Raw genomic sequence first — 21,799 nt, 5'->3', positions numbered from 1 at the left:
TGTGTTTTACATTATGTATTTCCAGTGTTTGGTCTATGCAAATGCTCCGACTGCTGATTCTTATTCTTCACACTTCCCCTCAGGCTAATTACAAACGCTGAGGAGACCTGGGCTTCACTACAACAAACAGTAAGATCACAGAAGAGCAGACAGTGTAAATGAAAAGGAGGCGACAGGGGATTTTCTATGGCTTCTAATGAACAAGACCCCTAAAATCGTATCTGCAACATTCAATCCACAAAACAACAAAGTGTCTTGGTAATGCCTAGCGTCTGACCAACCTCGCAGTTCAATTGTCACATTCCTCTTTCCTGGACAGACACAATGGGCATTTGCTTCCAAGGAGGCTGAATAATGGATGACTGGCAGCTGTCTCTTTCACTCGACTGGATGAGTGCGCTCGTCACTGGACTGACGATGGTCCTTGTTAAGGACTTCAAGCTTGAAAAATATAAATCGGGCTTTTTAGAAACATCACATTTCTCCCCAAAATATCAACCAAATATCAGATTTTTCAAAAGAGAGGGTTGCTAAAAACCCTAACCCTTTGTAGATTCTATGTTAAGCCTGTATGTACTTGCCAATTGAGCAAACACAACACATAGCGTGATGCCAACGTGTGTAAGACGAGTACCAACATATCCCAGTCAAATTATTAAACAGGGTTTACAACCGTAACATCCTTGGGGAATACAGGTTGGTCTGGAAAACCTGTTTGACCTGTGTGTGGTTAGAGGAGCACGGAGGCGGGTGACATCTCAGAATCGTATCAGAAGAGGAAATCATTCATTGGGATGGCGATGAGAAGATGTCACACCAGTTCAGCACTATAAGGAGAAGTTAATTTACAACCGTTTTCAAGCTGCTTCCTCCAGACGTCGGTTTTTCTTTGCTAGAATTTCAACACAAACACAAGCAGGAATTTCTGGTGGTGCTTCTCAGCTGTCTGATACTGTCGGGCTTTGGCTGTCTAATACACTTATTCGCTCTCTGGCACTGTCTAAAGTGCTGCCTTTAGTTCTGGCAAATGGTCAAATGTGCCTTTATGGTCGGTGTGAGAGGATCTGATGTCTGAGGGCATTCCTGCTGTGTAATACGGCCTTTCACTCAAATGAAACCAGGACACTGAGGAGAACGCAGCAGAACCGACCAGAAAAAAAAACGGGATTATGGAGCTGTGAGCGTAGGGGGACACATTCAGATTCAGTGTACAACTTGTTTGCTGAAGGTGTTTTCTGTCTCTGAACCACCCTCACACATAAGCAACTTGCTTAAAAAGGTAAAATAACAGATGGAGCAAGGCTGTGCATATTTCTCTGCAACCTCCATCTGTAACCTCATATGTGCAGGTTTATACAAAGCACTGAAAGGAATCATAATTCAACCTCCAGGTTGTACAGCGGCACAACACTGGCAGCAGATCTATCAAGGAGGGACTGTAACTATTAGGGTGTCAAATGAACACCCAGCAATATAACATTTATTTTAAGGACTGATGTTAACATCTGTTAACATCGAGCTGCACATCTGACATTTGAAGTTCAACATGCGATATATACATTATTTCTCTTAAGTCTCTAATGTCTAATCTGCAGAAATAAGAATATAATACAAAAATAAAACTGGTTTCTCCTGAATACTTCCAGGTTACTTTCAGCAGGATTAATTCCATTTCTAGACTAAATATTATTTGAGAGACTGTTCAAACAAATGTTCATTCCAAAGTTTTTACTCAGGTGTACATGTTTCTATAGGTAAATGTCTAAATTACATTAAATTTACTTTCTGCCACAGAAACTTTTAATAACTTCCATAAGGTCCAGTTCTGTGCGCCACGTACTGTAGCTGTCTCTCTCAGGCAGCTGTATAACATTCCACCCATGCACCAGACTCCATCCAGCGAGCCTTGCTGACTCACGGAGAGCTTTACTGCTGACCAGGTGGGTTGAGCAGAAGGAACTGTCCCACAGCAGAGGGGAGTCAATAGCATCAGGAGCAGGTAGCAGCGGCCCGTCATCCAAACTCATTAGTTCACTCGGCTGCTCTGACAGAATTCCCCTCTGCAAGTCTGAGATGCTGCATGATCCTAAGCTGAAAGCTGTGAAGTGCATACTGAACTGAGGAGGTGCAATTAAAGTTTATAAAAAAAAAAAATTATAATTATGCAGTTTGCGCTGATGAGTGGATCAGTTTTTTTTTACAATAGACAACATTAGTTCCAGCAATTGTTGTTGTGTAATCATCCTTTTTGCTCAAATAAAAATAGAGGCTGTTTAGACTAAATGACAAACTGTAATTAAAGATGGGGGATGTGTCTCCACTTCCCCGGACAAAAGTACAAATTGATCGATGTGAACTTTGACATTTTAGTGATATTTCCATGTCCCATCTGCTCACATGGAGGAAGCGGGATTTAAGAACTAAACTGCAGCCAGCCACCAGGGGGCAGTCAAGATAGGCTGACGATGGCTTATTTTTTGGGAATCTTTTGGGTCATATCATCCATCTTTATATACAACACAATCGATTCATGTGTGTGTTGGGGGAGCTATATACATATACCACTGTATATATATCATGACAATTTAAATAAGAAACAACCTGTTATTGGCTGATCCAGTGAATTTAATAATGTTCCAAACATCAAGCTAAATCTCTAAGGTCCAAGGGTTTCCCAAAACGCTTTGGAACATGAACACAAATAAAGAGACTCTTCTATTGATCTATCTTGGCTCTCAATCTAATCAGAGCAAGAACAGATCCATGACTGAGAGAGAATGAAAGCAGTGAAGAGGTTGGAAGTAATGACCAGGGGAGGAAGGGAAACATGGAAAGGACAACGAGTTTCACACTGTGTGTTTACTGTTCTTCGCCCCGAGAGAAAACCCCATGACTTAAATTGATGGGATCATAGCAGCGCCAGCATCATCATGCAGAGAAGAAGGCAACAATGGAAAACTACTGGCCGTCGTTGTTTTTGTGCATTTCCCGCAAACACACTCTTGTCACTGCAGGCGGAGAGAAGGAGCTGTTTCTAAGAAAAGAAGACACGAGACAGCAACTGTACAGCCCCAAACCAGAACAGCTTGATGCTCTTTACTGGTCGTCATTCAAACAGTCCTTTTAAATCCCCCCTGGATAATGTGCCGGGCTGTTTGTCCTCTACTCATCAGTGCAGAGACAAAACATGGTCTGTTCTGAGAGCAGGGACGGGAATTTTACTGAAGATCCTTCAACGTGTGTCCTTAATAATGAATACACCCGTTTTAATGTAGAGTAAGTTATCTCACCTAAAACCAGCATGAGGCAGCTGTCTGCAGAGAAAACAGTCCAGGTACAAACCTGATGGGTTTCAACATACTCAGTTATATCCGATTCATTTTCTGTTGATCCACAAACTGATTGATTGACTTATTATTGCAGCTTTAATATGTTCTGGTGTGTCAGATTTTCTGGGGGAAATAGAAAGCACCAATCCTAAGAGAAATAAGTTCTATTCCTGCTGCACCTGGATTTACTGAGGATGTGCATGATTATAGCTGACTGGACCCTGTTAACTGTGAGCCCAGCTCTTATTTAGTCAATGGGAGAGGACCGTGTGTTTGTAATGAGGAGGCTTTGTGAGCGGTCGTGAATGTTCTTCAGCCAAACAAGTCGAGCCTCCCCGTTTGTGACAAGCTCCCAAGAGGCTGCTGGATAATGAACTAAAGGGCTGATTTGTATTACACAGCTATTTGTGTCTGACAGCAGGCTGGGTGTGCAGCACTGCTTTATCCACGTAAACACACATGCAGGCGCACACGTTGCTCTAAATGTTGGTTTGAATCAAAATGAAGCCTTTTTTAATGCATTTCGGAGGAAAGCACTGTAACGCAGCCAAGACATTTAATCTGAAATACAGAGTCTTAGTGCCTGGATCTAATTGTCTCCCTTCCTGTCGACCATGCTTCTGTGCCCACAGCTGTAAGACGGCACCACGACACTATCCATGGATCATAGATGACTGACTGAAAGACAGAATAAACCACAGACAGCATCTCCTCATCTTTATGCTTTCAGGAAAAAGTCTCTCGACAGGATCGGTAATCGTACAAATCTTATTCCTGTATCTTAACGGCTCGCTTTGGCTCAACTGCTAAAATATTACTGAGGAGGTTTTGTAGTCTGACAGGAGGGGGGGGGGAAGTAGGCCACACCTGAAATAGATGCACCAGGTGTGCAGGGACAGCGTGGAGAGGAGAATGTGAGGGTAAAGGAGAAAATGAGGGAGAGAGCAGGCAGAGTCACAGCAGGAGGAAAAGGCTGATGTTTGGGGTTGGGGGTGGGGGGGTTTCTCTCCTCCACTTTGCACATTTGTCAAAAGTTGCTAATGAAGCCATTAATTACTGCCCACATTTAGTCAATTAATATGACATTTTCATAAATCTATGTGATGTTTGTAATTGCTGTAGAAAATAACCATTTACTTCTATGGAACGCTGCAAGAAAGAGACATTATTTCTGCAAAAGAAGCAGAATAATGTGAATGAGATTTCTTCCCATGAGGCAGAAGGATGAATGCAGGATCGATCTCTATTGTTTGCAGGCGAGCGGAGGAGGGAGACAACAACCGCTTCCAGTGAGAAGCTGACGAGCAGCAGGGAGCCAGAAGCTCAGCTGTCCACTGAGAATATGAACGAAAAGCTCAGTGAATCAAAGTTGTGAATCAACTATAATATTAATAATAATAATGATAAGTAAACAAGATATATATGGCAGTTAAAGCTTAAGTTGTGATCAATATAACCCACAAGTGTTCTCCTGCATTATCTCCATTGTTATATTGAGTCATAACCTCCACCAAGGACGTGAGGTTTTTAATCTTTTCTTTGCAAATACTTATATCATCTTTCCACAAAACTAGGTGGAAGGATGGGACATGAGCCAAGCAACGGTCATATCACGAGCATTTCTGTTAGTGTTTGCAATCTGGTGCGGATCCAAATAAAAATCTATCTAGGGAATATAAACGTGGTTTCATAAGGGGTCGTTTGGGCTGTGGGGAAGGTCTCTGCCAGTGCCCTTCTGCTTTTTTAAGTGTTTTCAAGACACTTACCCAGAAGTTGTTCTGAAAGAAGGCCATCTTCACACGGAGATTCACAGCAACCTGTAAAAGAGGAAGAGCTGCATTAGAGAAAAAGCTGACGTTAAGACCTTTTCTCTTCTCCACTTCACAGCCTCAGAGCTGGTGAGACAGAGCAGGAGGCTGCGTCGTGGGCTCTTTGTAACAATCTGTAAAATGTTGTTTCTCTCTGCTCTCTGGTAATAAACCGCAGTATTAACGTCTCTGTAAATTGCACTTAAACAAGCTTCCAGACAGCGCTGGCTTTGTCAAAACTCCAGAGACACCTTCAGTGTAGGAGGAGAGAGCCGAGGAGCGCTTAACGGATGACTTCAAAAGGAGGGAAGAGGGGAGGAGGAGTGACAGGAGGGAGAGGGAGGGAATACGGGGGAGACGAGATGAATCGATGGAGGCAGCCACCAAGGACGAGATCACAGCTGGTGAAAGTGGTGGATGCGATACTCGCCGGTTGAGTCACATTCAATCAGATGCTGCAGCTCACATCTGCGGCTGCTCACAAAAAAACCTCCACACATGTTTAATCACTATCAGACATCTAATGTTAAAAAAGGCAATGTATGATTAAAAAAGGTAGCTTGCAATTAATATTTAAGTAGTGTGATGAGTTGTTTCAGTAACTGTTCAGAAAACAAGGATTGGTCACAAAAAATCTAAAACATTTTCTACAGTAAATAAATAAAGCGGGATACTCTCATTAGCTTTCTTACCAAGAGTTGAATATTGACGACTCATATTTGCATTGAAGATATTTTTAAACGATACACCATCAATAACTTAAGCGGCTTTGAGACATGCACTGGGTGGAATGATTCACTAACAGCCAAGACATCGAACAACACGTCTCCACAACTTTTTAAGCTGGAGTCACGACAGCATTGTTTTTCTGACAGATTTTAATTGGCTGAGGGCAGGAGGGAATTCAATAGTAGCTGCTCAGCACACACCTATGACCCTCTACACTCTCACACACACACTACAGAAACACACACTACAGAAACACAAACTACAGAAACACACACTACAGAAACAAACACAAGCGCAAAATCATTGGAATTCGGTTGTGCCCTTTTTTTTTAGAGAATCCATAATGTGAGAGTATGTCCCCAGGGCTGATCACACACAGGTTATTCTGCTGACTGTGTGTGTGTGAGCGTGTGTGTGTGAGCATGTGTGTGTGTGTGTGTGTGTGTGTGTGTGTGTGTGTGTGTGTGTGTGAGCGTGTGTGTGTGAGCGTGTGTGTGTGAGCATGTGTGTGTGTGTGCTGACAACAGCCCTTTCTCTGTATTGGCACAGACTCGGCTCAGGCTTGGTGACCTGGCATCAGGCAGCAACAATAAACTGCAAGACCTACTTTACATACCAGTGTGCGCACACACATACACACACACACGTGTCCGCACACGTACCCATGTGTACGCACACCTCACACCTTGTTAATTAGCTCAGCAGTGGAACTGGAGGCCCCTGCAGAGGACATTCTGTTTGGCAGAGCTGGAGAGAAACATTATAGAGCAGGACCAAAGCGCAGGATGAGGCAAAAAAACAACACTACCTTTTTTTTTTTCTTACAGTGGAGTCACGATTTGACAGAATTATCATATTATGCATTAGTTACCGTGGAATAATCAGGCTGACGTAAAGCACAAGTCGTCCAGTACATCCAGCACAGTTTTATTTCTCATTCTGGTTCATTTATGCCTTCTCTGTCCTCACCTGCAGATTCTGGAGCTCTGCACTGAACTGTAGTTTGAATGATTGGTTGAACACAATGTTATACAGCTATCTGCCAGTGCAGCAGGATTACAGAGTTCAAACCGATGCAGCCAAATACAAGGCTCCAACTAAAGAACAAGATTTACATGAATAAATAAATGTAAGTTAAATATTAGAATTTAAATAATTTATTCAGTGAAGCCAGCAGCATGGGTGAACCAGGATCAGACTTTACAACCAGCACTGCTCAGCAGATCATACGCACCAATTCCTGACTGTACTTTAGACTCAGGTTTCACTATTTAACTGTGTAATATTCATTTCTGCCAGTTAAATTAAATGGGTTCAGTTTATGAATGTGTATTTAAGACTTTACAGATGCCTGTTCCTTACTGAACTCGTTGTCGCTGAATCACAGCAAATTGTGACACTAATAAGGGATTATTTTAACAATATCAGTACATAATGTATTTTGATACATTTATTTTTAATTATTATACATTTTTTTGTTTATTTACAAGTTATACAATTGATACAATATCTATTCAACATTTTGGGGATTAATAACTGACATTTTTTAAAAACATTTTCATATTAAAGTTTTCTCATTGTCTGGAAAATGTCTTGAGTTCAGTGCAGGTCTGAAAGCAGCTTAATAAGTGTTAGTGTTACTTGATAGCTAAGCTTGTATTCTAATGAGTGATATATTCCAAGATAAACCATATAAATCGTATTGAATATCTAGTTATACTGTGATAATTATACAAAATCTATAAATTCAACAGCTCTCCAGAAAATAAAGACTTAAACCAAACAAACCAAAGTAAAACAGCCAATCAGTGAAGTGACTCCCCAGGCCCAAGTAATGCAGAGTGTGCAGATATTTCATGGTAAAATGCCAATGCAGGGGGACATTAAACCATCAGATGGTTTTCAGACAAAGAGAAAAGAGGCTGACAGATGTAAGATCATGACTGTGAGGTATCAGAAGCCACTTGTTTTCCTCCTGCGACAGGCAGCCTGGTTCCACCATATTGAAACATCCTGTAGATCTGAGATGATTAACCGTTTTGTAATAATCCTCCCGCAGCCTGATCCAGACACACAAAAAACCGGGCGAGCGATGCACCGGGGACCCCATATGGACACCAGTCACGGTGGGATGTATAGAAGTAGCTGACATCCAGCATTCTCCATCTGGTTCCAACTACATGTTTAGCTGAAATCAGCTCTCAGGCAAACAAAACCCCAGAGAAGAAGTGGGACACGCTGCGACCTTGATTCCGTCCTCGCTCAAGATCATTTTATATTCAGAGATTAAATGCCCGTGCAAAGGCTGTAAGAGTCCCCTAGCACACATGGTTCAACCATATAAGAACAACCAAAGGCAGGCACAAACACTTTACAGATCCAAGAAATTCATAATTTATAAGCGAATCGGACCATTTGAAGTAGTTTTTCTTGGAACAGAGGGTGCTCTTAAAATTCAGAAAATGTAAAAGTGACCTGCAGTAATTCAGCAGCGTCTAGTGAAGACTGGCTGCGGGAAACAGTCCACAGAACCACTGTTGCACAAAGAACTGTTCACCTGTTTATTCAAAGCTCAGGGAAGCTCGACTCAGAGCCTTCAAACTAGAGGATGAGTGGTTGCAGTTGCCCTAAATGTGCTGTTCTCGTAATAGACAGCGACTCTAATGTGATGAGTCTCAGCCGTCTCTGCTACAGAGCCCTGGTATTAATATTGAACTTATTGCACGTGCAAATGGCACCAAATTAGACAAGGCACTTCACTGGGCCCTTATCCACACACATGCTAAGTGAGACAGATATATGAGCCAAGACATAAGTCAAGGGACATAAACAATTTATTTTAAATCTCCCGATCTGAGGTTCAGAAACAGCCATTGTGGCCCTTGTTCCCAACTGAGTACAAGCATAATGTAAAATGCCTACGACCCATGCCTTGTGATCCTGATCACATTAAATTCGATGCTCGATGATTATGTGTGACCTGTCGAATAGAGAGAGAGTGCAGAGGTGGAGCAGCAGCACAATCAATCGATAGTAGAGCAAAGGAATTCATACACAAACAGCAGGTTTGAGGGGAGGATCATATCATTGTAAGACAAGCAGGGAGACAAAGCTACCAGCGTTATTAATGATCCCACACTAACCTCTTCTGCTGCTCTGACAACACAGATGGCTGCCATGAGAAATTAGGACTTACAAAAGCAGATGGGGCGGAGTGAAAGAAATTCTCATACACAGACAATAAGTCTCCACAACCCATTTCATTCCTGCAGGAAATAAAGGCTGTGTCCTCTCCGCCCACATTTTCAGCATCTCTGTTTTCATCATTATTTTGCAGGAGAGGGGTCTATGACAGATGTCTCTCTGAAGGAAGGGAGGGAAGGTCAACACAAACCCCCGCCTCCTCACCTCCTCTACCTGCCTCTCTCCCTCCTCTGGGTGGGAAAGGAGATGAGAGAGGGTGGACAGGCAATACTCCTCGTGTCTCTCTCCTCACAGCGTCTGTGAAAACACCGGAGAGCAGCCGCCTCCTCCGGCTCAAAGACCAAATAAAAATGGAATTGGGTTAAATGTAATGACACGTTCAAGTGTGCTGTAAAGATGCTTCAGTAACCTCCGCACAGGCTCATTTGTCACGAGCTCAGGGAGCCGAGCAGCAGGGAGACAGAATATGGCAAAAAGGAGAAAGAACCGAGAGAGGAGAATGGAGAAGTAAAGGTACAAAACAGAGAGGAGAGAGGAGGTGGGTGGATTCTTAAAACCCAGGAATTCATATCGTACAAATAAACAAGCCTCCAAACAGGTGAGACAAATAATTGAGTGACAAAAACGACAGAGAAGAGAAAAATTGTTTTCTAAAACATGTCTTCACTTGTTGTCAAGCCGTCCATCTTCAATATACAGTCTATAGTCAATTATCGGGAATAAATACTTAACAATTCAATCAGTAAAGCAATTAATAGCCGAGAGTAGCTTTAAACTCCCAGTGCATTTAGGAACCATTACACACAACAGCAAAGCAGTCAGGTTTGTGTTCTGTCAGCACAGGGACACACTGAGAGGTAGGACAACGACAAACAGGCGGAATCTATGCAGCAGCTGCAGCCTTGATGTGAGGTCCACTTCACAGTCGATCTTCTGTCCTTCAGCTTTACCTTCAAACCGGATTTGGCGAAGCGTGGAGGAGAGATCATTTCACGTCAGGCCTTATTTCCGCCCTGAACACCGCCGACAGGCTCCTGCCACATCCAGCAGCGTGGGATGAGTCATTGCTGTGGCTGGTAATTCTGAGACTTCACCGTGGAGGTTTAGCAGTTTCATTTTATTGATATATGAAACCTGTGTGGGTTGATTGATTGGTCAAGCTTCAATATGAGCTCTGATGCCGTTCAATTTAGTTTATTTTTCCCAGTAGTGGCACCACACAGAGTTCACGTCTGCAGGCAATCAGTTCTTTAACGTTTCCACATCTCAAGACTGCATCTGTCTGCACAGTTGCTCAAACCAAACATGTTAGTGAAATTCAAACTCCTATGACTCATGCTCTATATTGAGTTAATGGCGCTGTCTCGAGACTTATCATATGGCCTAAATGTGAGCTTTTGGTCACATGTTAACAAGAGGTCATCCTTGGGGAGGAGGGGGCTCATGACCCCTGCATAACGATTGAGCACCGATTTTTATGGCTTCAACTACTGTTTAAATTGATTATCAAATAAATTTCAGATAATTTTACTAGATACATTTTTTTTATAGTTAGATAAGATTTATAGTTGATAAAATGTGATAATATAGGAAAACTAGAATATGTTTAGCTTTTTTGCTTGAAAAAAGACTGGAATGATCAACCAATCATTTAGACTCAAAACTATTTTGATAATCGATAATTTCTCAAACAAATGGTGAGCCTTATGTTTTCCGAATGTGAGTTTTACAATGACTTGTACATTTAATGCCTTTGGGGTTCTGGACTGTTCGCAGAGCAAATCAAGAACATGTTTGCTCGGGCTCTGACACGTTTAGATGAGCGTCCGTTTCTGACATTTCATTCACAAAAAAGATTATAACATTGGTGCAAATAAAGTGACGTCAGTAAACTGATGTTTTGAAGCTTCAAGATGAAATAACGATCAACAGAGCCACTGACCTCACTAGTTACTCAGCATCCTGGGGGTGACTCGTTGTTTGTCTATTATAACAGAAAGATGATTGCTACAATTACCGACGGCAGCTTCAGCTCTCTTAAATCGTCAGCTCACCTCTCAGAGCCAAATGAGTCGACAAAAAGCCCAGTAAAACTACAGCCCACACTTTAACGATGACTCACTGAAACCGACAATCACATCAGCGCCGACTTGATGACAGAATTACAGCCTGCGTTTAATGACTAAAGCGATCCAGCACACAGCCGTTCTCTCAGAGCGATAAACAAGCTGCTCGGTGAGTGTGTAGTCGAGGCTTGGGCGATCGAGACAGAGAGAGAAACAGTGAGGCAGCAAACACAACAGACAGGAGGGCTGTGAGGGAGAGAGAGAGCAAGAGTGATAAACACAACCCAGGCTGTCAGCTCCCCATTGTCCAGACCTGAATGTGCTTTTGTCACAGCAGCACACGGCCCTCGGTCCAGCTCAGTCTATGACAACGTGCCAGGCGGGCATCACCCCCCCCCAGCCCCTGGCATCAGCAGCTGTGTGAGAGCGGCGAGCGCACGGCGAGACGGCAAACACCCTCACGGTGCATGTGGAGGTCCGTGCACACGCTTGAGAGGAGCATGTGGGTTCAACTCGGTGAATTAAGACAGTGTTGAGGCCGAGGATTCTTTCAAGCTGTCTTAGTGACTCATTAACAACAAACCCGGCTAATTAATCTGCGTTTTTATGCAAACATGCCAAATATGTGCCAGTTATACCCTCTAAAATGTTCATAATTAATGTTTATCTTCACCATCTTTAGGTTTTGGATTGGGAGTCAAATAAAACGAGATATCTGAAGAGGTCACCTTGACATTTCACAGGCTCAATGACTCGCTGAGTATTTTTGCGACTTAATCATTAATTAATCGATTGCTTATTTTCCTGTTTACTCATTTGGTCTTTATTTTGGTCAGCATGTTGTTAAAAATAATGCCAGTCACAATTTCATAAAGCTAAAGATAGCATCAACAATGTGCTTGAGAAGATGTTCTCAATACTATTGCAGACACTCAACAAATCAAGCAATAAAGAAGCACGAGAAAAAGTTGATAATTTTGTAAGTTCGTTTTACATAATCAATTATTTGTTTAGTCTATGAAATATAAAAAAGTAGCCATTACAATTTCCAAAAGCCAAGGAAAACATCTTTGGGTCACTAACCAACAAAATATGAGAAAGGAAGTGATGAGGGCTGATACTTAAGTATGTTTTTCCTATATGAATAATGTTTTCTTGATGAGTTGCTTAACCATTAAATATGAATGGGATGAATTGGTCCCTTTTAAGTTCTGATGTAGTAGAAATAATCTCAAAGTAAAATACCGCTCTTCGTGCTGCTATTAAGCAAATCCACAAAATGATCTAAAATCAGTCGTCTCTCTTTATCATCGCTCTTGGTTCTCGAGCACGGCACAGCATGAAATGAACCAGTAACCCAGAAATAGACCCAGGACAGGAGCCAAGGTGGGTGGGTGGATTGTGGGTTAGGCCTGCTCCTCCATCCTGCCCCAGGATCTTCCCATCTGCCATTAGGAGACCTTGGCTGGGACCATTCACCACCTCAGGCTCGGGTCATGGGTTTGTATGACGTGCTATTATAAAGAATTCCACCTGTTGTCACCTCTCTGTGTGCAATACATACAATTAGATACACAGTTAATCGAGTGTGTTGGAATTAAAAGTACTAAGATTTTTGTTTAAGGTTTATTACGTAACACGTTAGCTTCACTGTTTCTTGCCTGAGATTCTCTGCCTTTGGGTCCTGCCCTGCTTGGCAACAAAAAATGAGGGGAGGCCTTGCAGCACTGTAGCCTACATCTGAGAGGCGTCACATGTTTAATTAATATTGTCATGGGCACCACATGATGTGTGGCAGGAGAGCCAACACAGAGAAAGAGGGAGGCCCAATAAAGCAATAAGTAATAGTAAGAAGATCCTTATGGGTCAAAGAGAGAGAAAGAGGAGTCATCAGGGAGTAAGAGTACAGCTCATTAACTATGCATGGCTGCAAGCGTGTGCACATGAGTCGAGTATTTGAATATTTGAGCCGAGGCGCCCGCTCAGCAGGTTGTTGTCAGATTAGGCGTCAGCTCAGCACAAACATCTAGCCCATTCAAATCTAAATGCAAAGCAGATAACTCTTCCTCGGCTTCTTTCTTTTGCTTCCTCCTCCATCACACGTGTGGAGTCTATCTCTTTTCAGTAGATGGCTGCTGCAAAAGGCTGTGAGGAAAGAAGCAGTCAACCATATGACAATCAGCAAACCCCCCCCGAGGGTGAGACTAGAGGTGTGGGCAATTTTTCCCTGCATGTATTATCCTCTCAGGTGGCCCGCCTCCTCACTTCCTGTGGCTTCATGATGACCTGTTGCATGTCTCATATCTCTGGATGCATTCCACTGGGACGGGTTTGGATGCAACAAACAGAATCCCTCTCGGGTGCGGACAGAACATTCTCTAATTCCAACCTGTCCTCACTTATAGAGCTGCGAATTTTTACAAATCTTGGGTTTAGATGAATTTTCTCTTCCAGCTCCTCATTGTGCTTGCTTGATATATTTAAGCTTTTGTTATATTGCTATTGATGAAAATGATATTCTGATAAATCCTGATATTGTCTGATCAACCTATTATTTTAAATCCTAATAAAAAGCCCTGTAAAGATCTCGATCCCAGGTTCACATAGTTATATAAACTTACAGTTTCAAACAACCAGAGCCACATGTTAAACTCAGTGATGTGAACTTGGGAGTGACAGACACACACCAGCAGCATCCAGCCCCAGAAGATGCTACACACTACGGACCTGTCCCCAGGAAGAAACACAACTTACGTTCTATATAATCACACTCGGGTTCCCTCTCAACCAAGTTTGTTTTGTTTAACCTGCGTTTCCCTCCGTTCACATGTCAAACACAACCAGCCGCCAGTTTGAATCCAACCATGACAAGTATATTGATAAGCCATTCATCTGGCAGATCTAGGAGTATTTCATCATTTTACTACAAGGCCCACATCCCTTAACTCAAATGGATTCTAACTGGCGGCAGTGGACAATAACTGTGGACTATAGTGGATCCCATCCTGATGCTGGATCGTGATCTTGCTGCTGACCAGAGACTATGATTGCAGCAGGACTGCTTCACATATAGTATTGAAAAAATGTTTACCCTCATCGATGCTGCTAAAAACTTTAATCCTGATGATGTTTTCTTAAAACTTGACATCTATTGCACTTCTGTCCGTCTTGGGAGAGGGATCCCTCACATGTGGCTCTCTCTGAGGTTTCTACATATTTTTACCTGTTAAAAGGGTTTTTAGTAGTTTTTCCTTACTCTTGTTGAGGGTTAAGGACAGAGGATGTCACACCATGTTAAAGCCCTATGAGACGAATTGTGATTTGTGAATATGGGCTATACAAATAAAACTTGATTGATTGATTGATTGATTGATTAACCCTAACCCTAACCCTAAAAAGAGAAAATGAATACCGATAGTCAAGGTCTGCCCAGCATCAAACACGATCTGCCAAGAAGACAGGCTTTCCAACGCTGGTATATATTTATGTCATCCAGTGATATTGATAGTGAAACCGTCGCACCCCCCCCTCCGTTTGCTCAGTGACTTTTATCTCCATCCCACACACCCTGACTGTGCCTCAGAATTCAGCAGGGAGAAGCTCTCTCTCCTGTTGCAGTCAAGGCACCAGGGAGCCTGTTGTTTACTTCACTGATATCATAAGACCCGGCAGCAGCCACGACTCAGCACCAGCCATTTGCTTTCTGAGACACAGAGAGAAAAACAATGCGAGCAAACAGCCGGGTTGGGTCTGACGATGTGCGACTGCAGTGGCTTCATGCTACAGCTGCGAGGAAATGAAGTTGAATGTCACCGAGAAAAATCTATCAGGCAGTCAAAGGGGAACTCCAGTCTGATGCAGCTTCGGTGCAACCTGACACAGATACCGTCTTAAAAATGAGGCAGTGAAGCAAACTGCCACCAAAACTCCCCGAAAAAAAAATCGTCTTACTTTCACTTTTGAAGCCTTTTAACCCCGAAGACTGTCGGTGAAATCCATCAAAGCAGAATCACACGTCAGCCGACAAATGATAGACAATCTGAAGGATTTTTACCACGTTCAAACACGTGTGAGCGACAGGAAATGTGCCTTCAAACCAGGGTTGTTGTTGTGAACAGATACACAGGCCACCAGTACAAAACCAACATTTGTCAACGCTGGCCACAAAGGTTTGAGGCATATTCACATTCTCTCACATTCATTCACACCAGCAGGCGCCTCCAGTCAACCTGAGCTGCTTGTCTTTGGCTTGTGAAGTAATCCAGACAACCTGGAGAAAAAGCCATTTAGATACAGGAACACATACTGCATCTTTACAGTTATAAAGAAATAACTGACAAAGAAAGATCCTTTCTGTGGTTATATTAAAGAAAGACATGAAGTGTTTTCCATCGAAACCAACACACAAACATACTACGTTTTAATTCAAGAAAGCATTAAACTTAATTGTAAAAACCATAAATAGACCTGATTTACGAAGATAATAAGGTATGAAGTAAGCTACATCTTCTCTGCATTGTTTATTCTATGAAATGAAAGTTTTCAAATCAGCGAATATAGTGATATAGCTGTGGAAGGATTACATCTACTAAAATTATCAGCCAACCCATAAACCGGCCAGGCAAAATTTTAGGTAAAAATTTAGGTTTTTGTCCGATGACCTTGGTCACAACTATTTAAAAACTAAGGTAGGGCTAGTTATCACCCAAAATGGCATCAAGTTAAACATTTTCAAATCAGTCCATATCAATAATCCTCACAATAAACGTCACATTATTGTTTATTTTAAGTTTAAAGACTTGTTTCTGCTCCTCTGTGAACGTTGTGGTTCGAAACTCGTAAGAATTTGTACAAATCTTGGTTTAGAATTTCTCTTCCAACTCCTCATTGTGCTTGCTTGATATATTTAAGCTTATGTTATATTTCTATTGATGAAAATGATATTCTGATAAATACTGATATTGTTTGATCAACCTATTATTTTAAATCCTAATAAAAAGCCCTGTAAAGATCTTGATCCCAGGTTCACATAGTTATATAAACTTAGTGTTTCAAACAACCAGAGCCCACATGTTAAACTCAGTGATGTGAACTTGTGAGTGACAGACACACACCAGCAGCATCCAGCCCCAGAAGATGCTACACACTACACACCCGTCCTCAGGAAGAAACACAACTTACGTTCTATAATATCACACTCGGGTTCCTTCTCACACAAGTTCAGTCTGTGTGTGTGTGTTGTTGTTTTGTCTAACCTGCGTTTCCCTCCGTTCACATGTCACAACACAACCAGCCGCCAGTTTGAATCCAACCATGACACCAACGGGTCCCGGGTGACTCTCTCCCCGGGCTCCGGCGCCTCGCAGCCCGGGGACTCGGACCGGACTCACCGGGAGGAGGAACCACCGGGAGGAACCACCGGGGGAACCGGGGAAGAAAGAGGTCGTTACCTGCTCGGTCGGTTCTGGAACATTCTCCGCCCGCAGCCGCTCGCCTGCTCCCGCCGCGGTTCGATCTGAGTAGTAGAAGATCCAGCACCGGTTCACCCCCCCCACCAACCCTACCCACCCACCCCTGGCCCCTCGCTGATTGGCTGCCCGGGCCCGTCACTCTGGAAGAAACGCTTAGTAGGCATAGCAACCGTGAAAAAGGAGGGTCTTATGAGTGTATGCGCGCAGCCTATTGGGTAGCTGTCTCAGAGGGAACGCCCACAAAGTACAGGCTGCAGAACTTCAGTGTAAAGGACGTTTGTGCTGCAAAATTAAGAATAATGGATAAATTAAGGTTTAGTGGTTTGATAACTCGTTTGATCTGCTTCACAGCAGCATTTTAAATAAATATAAATATATATTTGACGATTAGGACACTGATACTTTAACATTAAAGGGATAGTTCACCCAAAAAATGTAAATTCACTCATTATCTACTCACCACTACGGAAGAGGATTAGGGCCAATGTGGAAAAAACAAGTGAGTTCTGAGTTTAAGTTTGAATTCTGACTTTAATCTCAGAATTCTGACTTTAAACTCAGAATTCTGAGATTCTGAGTTTAAAGTTTGAATTCTTTAATCTCTGAATTCTGACTTTAATCTCAGAATTCTGACTTTAAACTCAGATTTAAAGTCAGAATTCTGAGATTAAAGTCAGAATTCTGAGAAAAAAGTCAGAATTCTGAGTTTAAACTCAGAGCTCACTTGTTTCTTCCACAGTGGCCCTAATCCTCTTCCGTACACCACTGTGCAGATGGAGGTGGTGGGTGAAGGGTTTGAGTCCACAAAACCCTTCTGGAGTTTCAGGGGTAAACAGTGCTGCAGCCAAATCCAATACAGTTGAAGTAACTGGTGAAGTAACTGGTAACTGGTAAACTTGTGCGGTGTGTAAGTGTGTATTTTTGTAAATATATAAAAAATGCATGAAGACTCCATTTGTTCATCATTTGTTTAATCAGATTGAAATGATACAGGTGGTTTGTTTTATAATAATGCCCACAAGCTAGTCTAATACCTTGTTTTTATATCTCTTTAGGTAATGAGCCGTCCTGGCAGCAGTTGGGAGGTTTAAGAGGCGACAGTGTCAGGAGAGTTTAAGATAAGGGGAAACACAAGGAAGAAACCAAAGCTCTACTCTGTTCTCCTCAAACTAATCTATTATATCGACCTCCAAAAGCCAGTGCGGTCAGGCCCCTTGAGTCATATAGATGCTGTTATTTATCATCAACACGGAAAGCCCTACACGTAAACTGTCTTTTGCATACAGTCACAACAAGTGTAAGTCAGAGCCAAAACACAAACTCTTGGTTGTGTTGTTTTGTGTCTTTGGGACGGACCTCCTTCAGTCAACAAACCAACATAGCTTCAAGGCGTCCAGTGTAAGAAATGTGCCACACGGCCTTATGGAAATCTACTGCTGCCACTTTGCATCGAAAAGGCAAATATTAATCAGTATCATGTTAGGACATAAAGTGTTGACCTTGATAAATTATTGTGAAATCATAAAACTTACACTCATTTCAATGAGAGCTATCATGTTATAACAGGAAACGTTTTATATTTGAGTAATAATTTATCATATCATAAAGTGATACTGATCCATTTCTCCTTTCCTGGCACGATAGGAATGTATTTTTTCATTCGGACTCTTTAAATGTTTTGGAATTCAGCTGCAGCCTCAATTTATTTTCTAGCATCAGTATCAGAGTGAATGATCTAAATTATACAGCCCAGTTAATTATAAGAGATGGAGAAGGGACAGCTTGATTTTACTGGCCAAGAAATAAGGATTCTCCTGTGCCCAGTTGTTTACGTGCAGAAATGCTATGACAAAATAAATATATTGATGAGGACTGATTTGGTGGAATACAGATCAACTTATCTTGTGATTAGACTTTTGACTTGTATTTTTAGCACAGGTTTAACCTACATTACCCAACGTCTGCGTGTGACAGCAGTTCAGCTTGAAGGGTAACGAGACACCACGTCTATCGTGCTGGTGCTGGATATGTTTGAGTGACAGGAATATATTTATCTCTATGTCAACCTCCTTATCAATGTCAGATAACATGACTGGGCTGGTGACAGTCGTCCTGGGGGAGGTAATGGCTGTAGCTCTGGTGAGATGCTGGTTGTAGATAGCAGAACCGTCCTGTAACATATAGTGCAGTTTAACCGTGAGTCGGAAATTTAAAATTCAGCCTGTACTGATTTGGGGGCAGTTAAGGGAAACTAACAACTCACGCTCTAGTGTCATGACGCACATTTTGCTTCATATCGCTCTGGGAGCAGAAGGATCTAATCAATCCTGCAGCTGCAGCCTAATTCTAGAACTGTCTACTTCGCCAATATGTTGTTGAATAGAGAACAGTGATGAAAAAATAAAATGGCACTTCAGTACGATTGTCATTAAGGTTACTGCTGCGGATATCATAGGCTAAGTAACGCTGACCAGTGGGATTATATATGTAAAAGAGTCACTAAACAGATTTCCACACAATTAGGTGGAAGGATGGGACATTGATCTAAAAATGTCTTTTTTTTTTATCACATTCTTAAACTTTGCAAGATGGGGCGTATTTTGGCCTTTTCATCAATTCTGAGGGAATAATACATGAATCTTGATGAAAAATAGAAAGTGATATTGCAGCTTAATGGATTTTAAGGGGACTGTTGGGCCTTGGAAGAGGTCTGCTGAGTGCCATTAGTGTTTTTTTATCTTTTCAGAATAAAACAGATGAAAGAAACTTGGGTTGAAACTTGACAAATGACTCATAGGGCTGAAAATAACAATTATTTCCATTACTGATTAAGCTGCAGATTGTATTTTATATTCAAAGTTGATACATTTTCTCTGTAAAATGTCTTTTTACATCGTGTTTTGTCCGACCAACAGTGCAAAACCAAAAGATATTCAGTTTTGGCATTCAGGCATATTTGAGGGACTGGGATAATATATATAATTTAATATTTTGTTAGTGTTTTGGTTGACAGTGTGAGTCCTGCCACATGCAACGCTGTGGTGACTAAAGTCCACACGACCTTTCAGGTGCTCTTACACATCAAACACCCGAGCTGTGAGGCTCCGCTGCTGGAGCTGCTGATGCTCCGTGATGCTCAAATCGATACAGGCTGCAGCACAACTTAATGTCAAAGGCAGTGAGGTCGCTCATTACAGGGTGAGAGTCTATTTCCTGTGTTGTGACTGAGATCACTTCCACCTTCAGACTGACACTGAGCTGCAGCAGAGAGAACGTGTTATCTCAGATCTCTGTGAGGATGTTGGACATAAAACACATAAGATTTAGCTCATGTAAAGTAGCTTATCCAAATGTTCAGTGTGAGATGACAGACAAGTGTGCGACAGAGAGAAAGCTGTGGTCACACACAAACCCTGACTCTTCGTAAACACTCTCGTTGGCCGTGTCCCTTCACTTCCATCTGCGCCCACAAATGAAATTGAAGATAATCTTTTGAGCGTTTAAATCCGCAGTGAAATCTCCCGAATAAAATGAAACGAGCTGATGAATTTAATTATGCATCATCAGCCCCTGCCACCTGTTGGCGTTTCTATTCTTACCCAGAGGCGTCGCTTCAGACGGCCCAACGCTCTCATCTGTCTCCCTCTAAAGGTCCTTTCTGATGGGGATCTCATTCATCACCATATCAATACACTGTAAACAAACACACAGTGACACATTATTCCTGCTGGGTGTCTGCAGGTGCCAGATGAAGAGCTGTCGTCGGGGGGGGGCTTTTCACTGCTGTCAGATCAGGATCATAGATTTCTAGGTACAAATTTGTACCCGACAAAGTAGTCTGCTTTTAAGCTAATGATAGATTATCGTGTTATTGCTTGTTTAGAAGTCGATGTTATTATATTAATTTTGCAGGCAACCAGGGATTTCCTGAGCTTCTATTATTGGGGTTATTCGGCATCTCCTCTCCTGTGTGTCTCCACGTTCCTGCTTCTTTCACATCCACACAACAGACCGGCGGATTAAAGCTGCCGAGACAAAAGACGGCCTCCGCTGCTCATGAACACAGGAACCGCTTTGGATCCAGACTTTCCTCTCGGCAGGCTCTCTCTATTCTCAAGGAGATCCTGTGTTCAACACCCGACTGTGGAAATGAGCGTGTTGTTGTGACGGTCTGCACTGTCACCAGCTTCTATTGAGACAGTCACTGAGGGCCAGGTCCCTGCCTCTCCGTGGGCTGGAAGTCACAGCAGCCACCTTGTACTGTAAAGACAAGTAGAAGATCCCTGATGATCAATCATATCATAAATGTTGATCGATGCTAAGTCTGCTATCTGCAGGAATTATCAAGTATTGCAAACATCTTAATCAAAGCAAAACATCCGTGCTCTTGTTGTTCGTATTAAAGCAATAAAATCCAATGTCTTTGTATTTTTCTTATTGTTGTTGTTTAATTATTATAACACAAAAATAGTCCTGTGATTGATTTACCTCATCTCTTGCCCAGTACCACCAGTGGTTAGCTCCAGGCCTCCAGTGTGGATGGATGGTGGATGAATGGATGGAGGCAATAATCTAGTAAGATGAGACAAAACTGCAAATCTTTGAATTGCCAGACTTCAATAAGGAGAACGAACATGCAAGGTTTTGCTGTGAGTTAATGAACAGGAACTCTCACCTCTTGAACTGTGAGCATAGCAGACAAATACACTCAGACAACCTTGTAGCCACAAGGGGGCGCATTGACTTTACTTTTAAGACTTCAACCCAACCCAGTGCACTTCTCACTGTGGCATGATGTTGATGTGTGAAGGTCATTGATTTTCATCTGAATGTGACCGGGGCTCGATACTTCCTCTTTCCACAGGACTGCAGTGGATGAACTGTGTCCCTCTGTGTTGACGTGAGTGTCCAGGAGGCCGAGTCCCTGTCGTCATTATCTCCTTGACACGAGTGCACTAATGAGGCTTCTCCTCTAATTGGACCATGACATGATTGTAAAATACCACTGATATGGTCCATCAACGCCTCAAGCAGAGATAGATGGCATGCCATTTAGGAAATTATTAACTTTGCTCCGAGCCCTGGATACCTGACAGGTTCATATACATAAGAAATAATGTCACATTTGATTTATTGTGTTGAAGTTAAAAGTTAAAACAGTGGAGTTGTTGATGCGTTCAAGGACAAACTGT

General features: G+C 42.3%; 1 protein-coding gene across 1 annotated transcript in view; it reads right to left on the bottom strand.

The window, feature by feature from the left end:
* fcho1 (FCH and mu domain containing endocytic adaptor 1) overlaps positions 1–16,639 on the bottom strand; it is a 43,917-nt gene extending 27,278 nt beyond the window's left edge. The window contains exons 1-2 of the mRNA XM_061078419.1: positions 16,587–16,639; positions 5,096–5,146 (exon numbers count right to left, since the gene is read on the bottom strand). Coding sequence (XP_060934402.1) covers positions 5,096–5,122 — 27 coding nt within the window. The 5' untranslated portion in view covers positions 5,123–5,146; positions 16,587–16,639. The remainder of the gene's footprint in view (positions 1–5,095; positions 5,147–16,586) is intronic.
* Between the last annotated feature and the right edge of the window lie 5,160 nt (positions 16,640–21,799).

The sequence above is a fragment of the Limanda limanda genome, chromosome 9, assembly GCF_963576545.1.
Source record: "Limanda limanda chromosome 9, fLimLim1.1, whole genome shotgun sequence".
NCBI classification, from domain to species: domain Eukaryota; kingdom Metazoa; phylum Chordata; class Actinopteri; order Pleuronectiformes; family Pleuronectidae; genus Limanda; species Limanda limanda.
The sequence above is the reverse complement of the archived record's forward strand: the minus strand, read 5'-3'. Positions and strand labels throughout refer to the sequence as shown.